Raw genomic sequence first — 14,506 nt, forward strand, 5'->3', positions numbered from 1 at the left:
ATGGCAGAAAGTTGTGTTTTGCTCCGGATATTCTATTAAGTTATGAAATACTAAGAACCCGGACATCTCAAGAGCAGGAAAGAAGTGAAATACAAGTGTTTGCTTTATTTTTTTCGGTGACAAAATACAAAATACAAATATTTGTTGATTAGGTGATCATTGAAAGGGTTCCTGTATTTTTCCCAAGTACCAAGGATTAGAAGATTCAGCTATTGCTGAAGCTCCTACACAGTTGCTTGTAGCCGACGGAAGCCAATTACGGGTTCCAAGTCATCAAGATCCGCTCAATGCACCAAGCATTCCCATATTATACACGAGAAAACCTGCAGCCAGAACTTTACAGTTTTCTACGAAAATGCTCATAATTGCAGAATGCAGTCAGTGTCAATACACTGTTCTAGCAACAAGGAACAGAGATCAAACGGCAAGGAATTCAAAGAATCGAGAAAAAATCCCCAAAAATGATCAATCCCTTGCTTCACAATCAGATCTTGTTGTACACCTGTGTACATACAACTATCTCCATATATTAAAAGGAAAAAACAGAAACCTATAATGGCTATATACAATTTCTGATGACAAAATCGCATCTAGATCCACTCAATTATCGTCTCTACTTTTACCCCTCATAGGTATAACCCAAAACATCAGCATAGCCAAAATATACTATTATTTCAGAGAATCCTTTAGTTCTAGCCCTGCTTACACATTGATCAGCTCCTAAGTAGTAATCCAATTATTGTGAACTATATGCACATCGCAAATCTTGATCATTCTGAAAGCAGAAAACACCCAGAAAAAAAGATTATAATTTCATTGAAATCCCTATTGACACTTCAGAGTAGCTGGCGGAGCTGCTGGTTTTCCCTCCGTAGTGACTGTATTTCCTTCATCAACTCATCTTGCTTTTCTAAGATTGAGGTCAGCACACCCAACATTTCTATCTATCATCAACAAAAAAATATGAGAAACACTGTTTAAGAGAAGACGGTACAGGATTATCATCATTATAAAGGTTGCCGCTATGGTTTAATGATAAATATAACAAATATGATTAGAAAAACAGCTTCACTGTATGGATCATTAATTATAAATAAGAAAGTATATTGAAATTATGAATAACAACAAAAGAGCATGAACAAAAGATTGGCAATCTAGATGAAACAAGGTAGATCAATACGCTAGAGGAAATAAAAGTAAAATTTGCATAGGTTTAACTGTGAGAAGTATTGTTTAAGATGATCAGAGCCATGTGCCCCACAAGCCATATACAGCCTTGGCAAGAAAGAGTGTTACGTACAGATTTTGGGTCAAAATAGAGGACCAAACTGCTTTGATGGAAGCAAAAAACTGTAGGCCCCGTAGAAATTAGGATGTCAAAGCATCTATGTAAGAAATCACTCGCTTGGATATCGTGTAAATGTAATAAGTACTATATGGATTCTGATACAGTAAATAGATAATGGTTGTAGTTATGATAAAACCAACCGATCATAATAAAATATGGCATCAACTGTAAATATTTATTTGATTTTGGGGGGTAGAAGCATCGGGAAGTTGGAGAGAGAAGTGGGGGAAGGATTTCGAAGGGTGTGGCACATAGGAAGACAATTTCAGGTATTGAGGTTTCCATTTTGGAGGGCTGGACCCTGCATAGCAACCAATGCAGAAGTATGATACTATGATCTGTATAACTGAGCCAACTTGATGAAATAACACTTGCTCTTTATGTTTATGTTGATAGGAATGCAGAGGGTTATATCTCCCACTTAAATTCAAACAGCACATCAAAAATTTCCAGGATTCTCGTAGCATATTCCATTGTGCTCTTTTCATAATACTAGATATTTGTATCTCATGTTGAAATATGAATCAGAAAGGTATCAGCTTTCTAAAATCAATTTGGCATATATTTGAGAAAGGAGTCTCTGCCATCCTAGCTAGTCTAAAAGCCTATGGCTGAAAATTCAATGCATTTTTTAAAAGAAAAAAGAAACGCATACTTGTGCAAAGAAATTCTAAACAGTGCTCAGATACAGATGTTTACATGAAAGTTAAAAATAAATCAATATGATCTACCTCCTGCATATGGAATTGTCTTAGCAGCTCGATATGAAGATTCCGCACATCCTCATGGATGGACTGCTGCACAGATCCCAAACTCTCTTCAAGAGTGCGCTGGACTAACTGAAGTGAAAATGAAGTTCCTTGTTGATCTGTTGGCTGACCTAATCTTCGCATAGATTGAGATGGCACTCCCTGTTACAACAAAAATTATGCACAAACTTCAACTTCTCATGCAAATTCATAGAGGTGTATGAGTGTGCATTGCATGTGTGTGTATGTGCATGCATGTCTGATTACATTGATTGCTGGAAGGCTCCCTGTCCCACAGGTAGTTGATGCTTCTTGCCTTGATAGCAGGCTATTTAACAACTCTTCTCTTGTTTCTGCTCCTGTTTTCTTTGATTTTGGTGAACCCACTGCTGAAGCTATTCCCTCACTAAAGGAAGAGGTGGTGCTTATTCTCTCAGCATATGTAGAAGACCTCAGAGAGAAAGTTGATAGCAGTGTTCCTGGCAACTCGAGATTAAATGATGATGATGATGCTATTGTCTTAGTCCCTAACGATGTGGAGACAGAGCTAAGATGGCAAGCAGACGAGGATTCCAGGATTTCAGAAGAATTTGTATTGTCTAAGGTAAGTTTGTTCTGCAGGTTTATAGAATTTGTGATAGAATTGTTCAGAGAGTTCTTGGTGGAGTGACTAATGGATGAAGATGAATCTTGCAAGCCTGCAAATATGGACCCAGTGGCTAATGATACAGAAGGCACGAAGCGTGACAGTGAAGTTGGCTGGTGATGATGAGTTAATTTGTCCGACAATGCTTCAGGAGTTGGAGAGACAGAAGGAATTGGAAAGAGAGATGATGTTTCACTCCTTGAAGAGGCAACTGGTGTGACGGCCAATAATGTAACAGTAGCACTGTCCTGCAATGTTGATGATCAAATTTTACTTAAAAATTTTCCATAGGCTACTGAATTATACAATAGAATGATATGTCATAAAGTCTCCAGAAAGAATAAGACAGCCAAATAGAGCAATGCTACTGCTTTCTCACCTTACATTCTTAATAGTCTCATATGCTACTAAAAAAAGAAAGATGCAGAAATAAATTCATCAATTAGAGTCATCTCATGAGGAGCAATTTAGAGATGGGCATCGGGCCGTGTCGGGCCCGGCACAGGCCCACCGGGCCACAGACCAAACGGGTCGTGCCTGGCTCGGCCTGTTACTAAACGGGCCGTGCCTGGCACGGCCCGCTTAACCTATAGGCTAAGCCCGGCATGGCCCTAGGCCCGTGGGGTGGCGGGCCATGCCGGGCCCGGCACGGGCTGTGCCCGGCACGAAACGGGCCGTGCCTGGCACGGCCCGTCTGTCCAAAAAAAAATAGCCATTATGGGTGGCCCATAACGGCTATTTGTGGCTTTTTACCCATTTTGCCCATCCCAACAGGCATAAAACGGCTAATTTGAGGGGTATTTTGGGGAAAAAATTGGAGTCCTATAAAAAAATTGGGCCCGCGGGCCGTGCCGTACTTGGCCCACGAATCGTGCCAGCCCAGGCCCTTATGGGCCATGCCGGGCTTGGCCTGCGGGCCAGAAATCCTTAACCCAGCCCGGCCCCCTTTTATGAGCGGTGCCTAGCACGGCCCGTTACTGTAGCAAGCGGACCATGCCGGGCCATGGGTGGCCCGGCCCAATGCCCACCTCTAAGGAGCATAATTGAAATCACATCAAATCATTTTTTAGTTAAAAATTTTCCCTAGGCTCACTGAGTTATACCGTAGAACCATATGGCATAGGGTCTACAGAAAGAATAAGATAGCCGAATACAGCCATGCTACTGCTTTGTTACCTTACATTCTAATGATGTCTCATATGCGACAAAATTTATACATGCTGCTAAAAAACAACGATGCAGAAATAAATTCATTAACTGGAGTCATCTCATGAGGAGCATAACTGAAATCATGTCAACCAATGAGTGCCCTTCATATAATAGAACCTTAGATGAGCTCTTGCCAAAAATTGCAAGCCTCTTCAAATGAAACGGTCAAATAGTTGCAGTTGTTTGCTGTGTTTTCTAGCTATGGATCATCCACAGTGCCAACAGGTTGCAGTCACAATCATGCTAGATAGAGATAACATTCACTTCATACCTACAACTACTCTTTTTACATACTGACGGCAATATGAAAAGAGCAAGAATCAAGTATTAAACCTGTTTGGATATAGAACTTGACCTCCAATCTGAGATTGGATGAGAGTCAGTGCTGCCTTCACTATAGGGAAATCTCCTAACAGAGGAAGGAAACACTGCAAATTTCTCATCAATGGGCGCGTAACTTTTTTTTGCTTTGTCATGGTCATCCCACCAATTGCCAAGAGAAGGTGTGATTGGCTGAACATCCACAAGCGGAGAAAATACATCCATATCATCATCCTTTAAGTTATAACTAGACCGAGGTGCCTGTGGCACTGCCAAAGATCCACCTGTCCAAAATCGACTCCACTGTGGAGTTTCCTCTACTGCTGGCGTAGTTGATATTGACCCACTAGTGCTTGTTGTCCAAGAAGAGCGAAAGCTAGGCACCGTTGCAGAAGGGAAACTCAATGCTGCCAAAGAAGGCCGGGGATCTGGCATAAGAACAGAATCTTCAGTGGTACCTCCAAGAAGAGCAATTTCAGCAGTACAACTATTTTCATTTACAATAGCAGGCTTTGATCTTTGCCAACACAAACTTGCGACTGCCTGATAAGAAGATGAAAAACAAAACTAAATAAATAAAAAAGGATATAGCTCCAACAATAAGATATGTATGTGCAGACAAAATTACAAGAAGTCCATTTCATTATGTTTTAATATAAGGATTACTAATACTCAGAAAGCAATCACATATGTTATCAGAAAGTAACACCATCAAGAAAGTACTGCTAAATACAGAAACCGTGAATAATGTGTGGTTGTGGTAACTAACCACATATGCATAAGAGCTATTTCACATACAATAGGTAGTGGTCAGATTTGAATGGCAACAGAAAAAACCCAGCAAAGACATCATTACCGAAAAAAATGGTTTGCCACAGTAGAAGAAACTCACTCCTTTTTTTTTAAAGAAAAAAAGGCTATAAATTTCACTGTGGCACGTTAAAGATGATTTTATTTTATTTATATTAACCCAGAAACTAATTTACTATCATGCAAAGTTTTGTTTCCTTGGCTGTCTCCAGGAGTCATGATTCTTCTAACAAGCATAAGCACTTAATCTTCAGGATTACTAAAATAGGTACAGTGAAATCAATGGATTGGAACATAGTCGCATTTATAAGGATTGCCCACGGTTGAAATGAATTCTGTTTTTGTCAAATCCACTGGACAGACATTCTAGCGAAAGCAAAGGAGGGTATAACTAGCTTGCTTTGATTTATTGTTCTGAAGTGCAACGTATTCTCCCATTATAGATGCTAGCAAATCTAGATACAGAGAGGATTACTCAGTAATTCTGAAAAATCAATATCTTCTTTGCTTCAAGGTTGTGGAGTCAGAATTATGAATCTGAAAGATAATGGAATGGTCACACACACATAAGAGGCTTGCTACCAGAAGATACTATTCATTTGATTATTTATTTTACCATTGCATCAATGGACAAATTCATGGTGAAGATACTAATAACTTGCACAGGAGTATAAAATATTATACATCATTTTTTATTCCATTAACAAAAAAATACCACATATGTATAGAGACCTGGTCAAGAATCAATAGGCAGGTGCGATCAAGAAATGAAGAAACTAATCCCAGTTTTAGGGATCTTCTGTCTTATAGCATATTTAGAAAAGATTAATACCTCAGAACTATTATATGCACGAAGAACGGTAAAAGGTTGAGGTTTTCCCCGAACATCATAGAATACTACACGTCCACTGTTTGTTCCAGCAGCCAGTATATTGCCATCATCATGATATGCCAGCGAGGAGAAAGGTGCCTCATAGTGAGTGCATGATGTGGGCCTTCTTGTCCCAGAATCATATGTATACAACTTTTTATCTAGACCAACACTAGCAATTATCTATAAGAAGGTAAGAACAATGTCAAGAGGTATCAACTATATATCATATCTATAAAAATAGAAGAAACTTACAAAAAGAATTAATGACAAAATAGTAAAAAAGTTAACATCTTGACCAAATGCATTAACTTATTATCATAGACACTATTCAGCTAAGGCAGTGATACACAATTAAGCAAAAGATGAAACCTTGTCACTTGATGGGGAGAAGCAAACACCAGTTGTTGGAGCAGAATGCTGCTTCAGCCAAGAAATCTGTGTCCAGTGAAAGTAGTGAGCTAAATCCCTCATCTAAACATGAAGCAACCAAGCATCAAAACAACATGAAGTAACTGGAAGCACAATGACTTTCAGCAACAAATTCACTAACCAATAAATAGGGTGCAGATGGAGATTTAATTATAGTAGTTTGTCTATATCTTTAGAAATTTTATAGCACAAAGAGGATGAAAAACTGAAGACTCATAGACATTTAAACTTCAATATGTTGGAAGACATAGACATCTGTGTTTCCTTCCTTCAAAATCCATGGGCATTTAAACTTCAATATGCCAGAAGATTGAATTGCTTGGGAAAAGGCAGTGAAAGGAAGCCTTAACATGAGGGGAAAAAGAATAATAGACTTTAAAGACACTCCGTCTATTGATTTTGAGTTCACAGTTTTCAAAAGGTTTTAAATGCCTACACATCACATGTATTTATAGAATTATAGGAGCATCATTAAATTATCAGCCTAAATTATCAGCCTCCAAAATCATTAATGTGAAAAGTAAAACCTCCAAAATCACCCTAAATTATCAGCCTTCCTGAACACCCAGACCATCCAAACAATCTGGGAGAAAATATCCTGTCATGACTTAGAAGCAAGTTACAGGAGCATCAAACCATGGTTTCCAAGACAAACCTCTACCACCCCAAATGGGCGTACTGTACTATATTGGTAAGGTATTGCATGGTACTAAGGTTTGGTATGGCGCAGCCCACTAGTCCCTTCTAATTTTATTGTACCAATTTGTGCCACCAGATTTCTGGTGGTACCATGGTTGGGAGTGATAGAAGGGTCTCCCAGCCTGTATTGGTATGGGGCTGTATCGTACCATACCAAGCATACCGTAGTAAGGTAACAGCACAGTGAACCTTGCGTCAAACAGTGGAAGCATTTAAAATTTTTATACAGTTCTGGAGCATTGTTACGCACATAGGATAAAAAAACTACAACAACTAGCTGCTATCACCAGCAGTAATAGGAAAAACTGTCATCACACAATTCTAAACGAGCAAGTAACCCAGAAGAATCTCATTTTCATTTTTATATATGCAGCGAGATTCAGCAATATTTTCCATACCTTTGGACTGCGGCCAGTTATATCCCACATATGTACAGATCCATCATCACCTGCTGTCGCCAAAATGTGCCGACTGAGTCGAGAATAATCAAGCACTCTTAATACCTGGTCTTAGAGCATCAACCGAATGAAATATCAGATTCAGAAACAGTTTGTAAAACATCTTTACATGAATGGCAATAAGATGATGTACAAACAAAATCAGTTTAAAAAGAAAAGAAAACCAAACAACCTGCCCATTTGGATCCTTGAGTTCAGCAGCCCGTGCTCCAGAAGCAAGATTGTGGAGAATAAGTTCCCCCTTCGCACTGATGGATGCCAAATGCTCATCTTTGCAGTTGTACAGGACACCAGTGATGGTATCAGTATGACCACTCAACCATTTGATGCAGCGTTTTCTTTGTAAATCCCATACTCTGACAATACGACCACTTCCGCCAGAACAAAGATATCTAGAACCTTTGTTGCTAAAGCTGATAGAAACTATAGCCTCCTGCAAATGAAGGAAAAAGATTTTCAGAGAATGCTTGGAGAAATTGTGGTCTCAAAACATGATCCAAATAAGTGATGGTGTTTGGTAAAATTATGCATGAAGGTTTACGTGATACCCAACATGGCATCAGACCAATTTTATGGCCACAGCCTTTTGGTTAAGAATTTGGTTATGAACAATTGTTAAATATCGTTTTATGTATATGAAACTTTGTTTTGTCTCTGATTAAATAACAGTATCAGGTTGCAAATTCTGTAACAATTCAACAGTGTGACAAATATATGTGCATGTTTGACTTCTTAAATGCTGGACAAACTGAAAATGGAAGTTGACATTTAGAAAAATCCATCCTTCATGACAAATAAATAATTATCTGCATCTTGAAATGAAGCAAGATAAAAATTTATCAGATGCAACAACCCATTAGTACCATCTAGCATAAAAAATAATCCCAAGAAGGTAGTGCTATAATGAAATAATGCCTATCAAAAAAGAAGTGCTACTGGTATGGCAAATGTAGACATCTACTGGTATCAGTTCCTTCGGTACTATCGGCGCTAGCAGTAGCTACTCTCATACCCGAAATATATCTCAATTATTGGTCATTTCATGAGCTAATAGACACATCAGCAAATGCATAACCAAATCTGCATGCGAACCTGTGAATATATACATGTTATAATGAATGCTATCTTAGTTGAAATAACCAGACAAACTACTTTGCTCATTACAACTATTTAACTATTATTAGCTTTTTCAAGCTGCTGATGGCAGAGTTGGTAAATAACTGTCAATACTAGAGACCTAGGTTTGATCTCTGCCTTCACCCAATTAAATAAGGTATACCACTGCATCTGCTCCTCCTGCTCTCTAAAAAAGAAATAGTATTAGCTTTTCTATTCTTCTTAATTCTTTCATATGCCATCTTATTTTTCTCATAATACTTGACTTTTGACACCTCCACCTATGTTTTGACCCAATCAGTTTGGGATTAAGGCTTACTTGAGCTGAGTTGAGTTGAGCCGACCCCAACAAGTTTGGGATTAAGGCTGAGTTGAGTTGAGTGTCCCAACTAGTTTGGGATTAAGGCCTAAGTTAAGATGAGATAAGCCGACCCCAACTAGTTTGGGATTACGGCTTAGTTGAATTGAGTTTATTTGACTTTTGACATTCTATTGTTCTAGTTTTATGTTGGCATATCTAGTGGCTCCAGAATAGGTAAGAAGTAACATTAATGCTCAAGCAGCAGAACTAAAGCCAGATACATGACAATAACACATTGTTTGACATGCAAATGCTATTAGTATCCCCTCAAACAAACAAGAAATGTTGGGAATGGCTTAGATTGAAAAATGGCACTTGGAATGGTTTCTAATGTGTCTTTGTACACATATCAACCATACATGCTTGCAATATCCTGCATAATAAAAATGTGGGCATGAGTAATTAACCAAAAACACAAACTTTAGTGGAATTGTAACCCAAGAAAAATATCTTAAACACATATTTGAACCCATATACCACACTTAGAAGTACAAGTAATGTGGAATGTGGGGGTTTTCTGTTGCATTTTTTTGCTTTTTGTCATTTCTTTTCTTTTCCATTTGCTGGTCCACCTTATCACTATGATAAGAGGACCTGGATAACTTGTTCACCCTCTCTATAGTTACATCTTATTGTTAAAATAATTCTATGTTTGTTAGTACCCAGAACAAAGGAACAAAATGAATTGAGTACTACAAAGTTTAACTTCCAGTTACTACAGGGAAAACGTCTACAAGACCTAAAAACCTTCCTGGATAAAGATATCATTAGTTCAAGATAGTATCAAATTACATTTTTTTAAAAGCAATATTAAGACTTCAATCAAATTATTAAGACTTCAATCAAATTTTAAGAAGGTATAGATTGCTATCACCCATGACCAAGTTTAGATATCTCCATCTCATCTTACAGAAGCACATTGCAATGCCATATATGCTAACTGCTTCACCCAACCTACCCTGTAATCCAGATACTCGACCAATATTGCAGTGCCTAAGTAACATAATTTGTAAAGCAAGTATACTTGCACAGAATATGAACTTACAGAAATTGCACCAATGCAAAAATTCAAATGCACAAACCAACAAGATGAACCAATTTAACAGCAAACATGTTAAGTCTAAGATGTTCAGGGAATCAAAAACCCATTTATCGTGTAAACACTGAAAGAATATATACAATTAGGAAGTTACTTCTATATCATCACCAACAACACTCCCACGAAGGGGTATGACTCCCACACTTTGACCGTTTTTATGCCATAGGGAGATCTTCCTATCATCCCCAGCACTGGCAACCACTAGATCTGCAGCAAAAATAAATAAAACTAAGATGAAAATATTCTCATAACTCAGATCAAATGCATACATCTCAAAGGTGTTTTATTGTCTTCTACAGTATCACAATATATTAAATTAAGGATTTGTGCCCTGCCAATGACAACCCTACCACAGACACATCTCAGAACAGAGTAACACTTTGGTTCAGAAAGGCCATACAAAGGTAATATCAGAAAACAAGCAGCAGTCAAGAACCTAATATTATCTGGTCGGCCAAGTTCAAGGAGAATAAAATATTAACCAATATGTGTAGTATCCATTAGATACTCAACAAACATAAATTAGCTATGTTGTGTTGTGCCGGTTCTAATTAAGCAAGTTTTCAAAAATTGAAAACCAAAAAAGAAAAATCCATCTAAAACGGGATTCGAAAAGGGAAAAATGACAGTATATTTGAACTGGAAAATTAGATGAATCCCTGCAGCAAAAAACACTAATAGTTAAAAATTAAAGAAAAAAGAGAAACGAAAAAGCATGGCAGAAAAAAATGTATATATGAGCTAAGATGACAGAGGGCAAACTAAAACATATAGATTTAATCAAATCAACCTTAACGAGGATGATGCAATTTAAATGGAAGAAATTAAAGTTAAAAAAGGTAAAGCATGTTTAGAATTACTTAAACGTCACTGCTTCTACGGATATATAAAGAAACCACAATGAGGTAAGATGCATGTTTGCTATCACATGAAGTATCAACGAAGCATGTATCATGTAAGTGGAAATTAAGTTCTTTCTTCTTGTTTAAAAGCAGTATAACTTTTTTGTAAATTGGATAATAGCTATGCAAAAAACTTAAATAGATTCCATATATAGAGAAAAGGCTACCGTAGAAGGAATTGATGGAAAAGAAGGATTCTCGACGGCGTTCCTATTAAATAACTGAATTAGGTTTTCTGACTATCATACAACTATGAGCCTATGAGTGTGCCTCATTATTATGAGCTCCATTCTATCCTCTTTTCCTTATTTTTTCCATTTCCAGTTAAAAAAATGTCCTAAATCACTCATATTGCTTCAGTTTCTTAGGAGTATAAAACAATAAATTTGTAATTCCACAACTTCTCCCTAATAAATTAAATCACGTGATAGCATTTAATCTCGTGCAGTAGTTATAATTACAAGTGGCCCAACAAGCACATCTCAAACATCATAACCAAGAAACTCTAGTTTTATAAAACTAGTGAAACCAAATATTAGAATTCTCTCACAAAATTGCAAGCAAAACTAACTTATCCATTGAAAAAAAGAAGAAGAAGAATTTTTTGTCCCAAAAATAAAAAGGAATAGAAGATCAGAAAAATAGAGCAAAGAGATGGAATGGGTTTACTGGTGTGGTTCCATCTGACGGAGTTCACTTGGAATCCAGGGGAGGGAGTGTAGCTCAGCACGCACGGATCGCCCGAATCCACCGTAACATCGAAAATCTTGACAGTGTCCCCTCCGCACGTGGTCAGCAGTGATGCCGACGAATCCGCGAAGCTCATCTTCCGATCGGATCAGCGATCGAAGCCTCGCCCGATTAAAAAACACAAAGAATACCCGATTCAAAAACTCAAAGATCAAAGCAATGCCCTAACTATTTCCACAGAGAAAAAAACAATGCCCTAATTCGACGGCGAGGAGAGAGAGAGAGAGAGATCAAAATCCTACTAAGAAACACGGAGAGATAAAAATCAAAACCCCGGTAATGAGATCATGGAGTACCTCTGATTCAAATTTTCTCCCTTTATCGATTATTTTATCTCCAAAAAAAAAAAAAATCGAGGGGAAAGTAGAAATAATTCGAGCGGGGAGCAAAAGAGGGAAGGAATGGAACCCAGCAACGGTGGGGACTCGGCTACTGTTTTCAAATGGCGTTTGGATTTTTTTTTTTTTTAATTTTGTCCCGCCGGAACTACTAACAGTCAAGTTTTGACATGCGTTGCGGAGATCCCATTGGGTCTTTTTCTCATCTCGTGATGGTGCTGGATTTGGGAAGGGGTAGTTCTATATACACCCCCCCTATTGCTCAGGACATCCCCCAAAAACCAAAAGAAAATACCCAAACTAACCTTTAGTGTAATTACCATATTGCCCTTGAAATTTTCTCATACACCCCCCTTCCTCCTCCTCCGTTTCGTTTTGAAAAGAAAAAAAAAAAACCCCCCTCAAACCCCCCTTAAACCCCTCGATCCATTTACATCGTTTAGGCGATCTTTGAAGGAGATTTAAGCCCCATTCGAAGCATGGACAAGCAACTAGTGATTTGGGACGAAGAATCGGCCGCAAAGGTACGTGTTCCACCTTGTTTCGAAATTTTTTTTTTTTCACGGTTCGTGCTCCGTTCGGCACTGGATCGCCGAACAAAAGGCTTCTGTTCGGCTGAACAGTGCCGAACAGAAGCCTTCTGTTCGGCTGAACAGTGCCGAACAGAAGCCTTCTGTTCGGCAACCCTCAACCGAACAGATCTGTTCGGCTGCACAGTGCCGAACAGAAGGCTTCTGTCCGGCACTGTTCAGCCGAACAGAAGCTTTTTGTTCGGCGATCCAGTGCCGAACGGAGCACGAACCGTGAAAAAAAAAAATTTCGGGAGAAGCCAGCGAGGTGGTTCCGGAAGAAGCCGGCGAGGTGGTCGGAGATCGGGAGAATGCCGGCGACGAGAGGGAGAAGGGGGAACGGGGGGGTTTTGGGCGTTGGCGAGGTGTTTTGGAGGGGAAGAGCGGGGTGGGGGGGGTTTGGGGGGTGTAGAGAGCAATTTAGGTGAGGGGGTGGGAAGGGTGGGGGGTAATTTAGGAATTTTTAATTTTTTAGGGGTGTCCTTAGCAAATGGGGGGGTGTAGAGAGTATTTAATTTTTTTTTAATTTTTGGGGGGTGTCCTGAGCAATAGGGGGGGTGTATATAGAACCCCCCTTTGGGAAGTGAACGGTAGGTAGCGAGTTTGTGCTGTTGGTGCGGCGGAACACGACATGTTATCCCTCTTTTTCAAATTTTAAGACTCATTCGGCCGGCAAGTTTAATTTGGATTAAATTAACAACCGTTGTCGTAGCTTGGAAGGTCCCCCGTTATATCTCCTTTTAACAAACGGCTGATATCTCATAATTAACCTTTTCATTTAATGTGTTATGTTTCATCTTGGCGTTTTGCTTCACAGATGTCTCTTCGAATTTAAATAGAGTCCATATATATTTCTAAGATATCTTTTCTTAGCAAAATTTTTTTTAACAAAGTTCAACAAAATTCCATCGACTAGAAAATATAATATATTTTAAAAAAATTTAAAAGGTAAATTTAATTAGCATTGGCTTGTCACCATCAAGCGGTGATTAAGTAGCAATGGTGATAGAGTTTTTTTTGGTTGACATCGTATGTGGCCAATGATAAGAATGTGTATCTCATCATCGAGTAAGAAGTCCTTATATGTCATCTTACCTTGATCTAATTAGGCCGTTGGAGATGTGGTAAAGGAGGCCAGAATCTTGTAGACCTAATTCAGAACTAATTTGGAACATATGGTTTGAAATAGAAACATACCAAATAGCTAATTAGATTTGGGTTTGGCCTAAAAATATGATTTGAACTTTTACAAGATTTCTACCAAAAAAAAAAATTATAAGGTTGAGTACAGACTTCGATAGACTCATATTTAAAAATCGAAAACACGACCCTACACACAATACACCGTATATATGCGTGTATATATATAGATAGATATGTATGTATGCATGTATGTATGTATGTGTATATGTATATGTATATGTATATGTATATGTATATATGTTTGTATATGCGTATGCACATATGTATATGTATGTGTGCAATTTATGTAATGTATAGATGCACAAATGCATGGGTGCATACACATGTATCATGTAATATTTTTTTTTGCTTTTAGTCATAGAAGAAAATGAAGTAGATGGTATATGAGATTGTAACCCATCTTTTTCCACTAATTTTCTGTAGTGGACTATGATTTCACTATTTGAAATCAAATATAATTATCTCTTTTTTTTTAAAGAAAAAGGGACCCTTGGTTTGAATACAACTTAATTTTTGCCATTTTCCTATATCATCATTTCTTTTTTTATGGTTCTCAATTAATGAGACAATATTTTGGATGCATCAAATAAATTTAAAAATAACTTAAAAGTATAATAAGAAACTT

At 38.0% G+C, this 14,506-nt stretch overlaps 1 protein-coding gene across 4 annotated transcripts; it reads right to left on the minus strand.

Annotated features, from left to right (window-relative positions):
- Positions 1–452: 452 nt before the first annotated feature.
- On the minus strand, positions 453–12,323 carry LOC103704120 (protein NEDD1-like). 4 transcript variants are annotated; one of them, XM_088703705.2, is made up of 11 exons: positions 12,068–12,211; positions 11,691–11,873; positions 10,214–10,326; positions 7,716–7,976; positions 7,484–7,588; positions 6,327–6,392; positions 5,916–6,137; positions 4,286–4,816; positions 2,365–2,991; positions 2,080–2,259; positions 453–940 (listed from the first exon to the last, which is right to left on the minus strand). In XM_088703705.2, the coding sequence occupies exons 2-11, from the start codon at positions 11,845–11,847 to the stop codon at positions 923–925; spliced, it is 2,280 nt and encodes a 759-aa protein (XP_088559831.2). In that variant the 5' UTR covers positions 11,848–11,873; positions 12,068–12,211; the 3' UTR covers positions 453–922. The 4 variants fall into 4 exon arrangements, with proteins under 4 accessions (XP_088559831.2, XP_038981009.3, XP_088559830.2 ...); XM_039125081.3 differs by having other exon boundaries at positions 453–944; XM_088703704.2 differs by having other exon boundaries at positions 453–944; positions 11,691–12,323.
- Positions 12,324–14,506: the final 2,183 nt, after the last annotated feature.

This window comes from Phoenix dactylifera, chromosome 8, assembly GCF_051530095.1.
Source record: "Phoenix dactylifera cultivar Ajwa chromosome 8, Ajwa_hap1_PhDact_Kaust_v1.1, whole genome shotgun sequence".
NCBI lineage: Eukaryota > Viridiplantae > Streptophyta > Magnoliopsida > Arecales > Arecaceae > Phoenix > Phoenix dactylifera.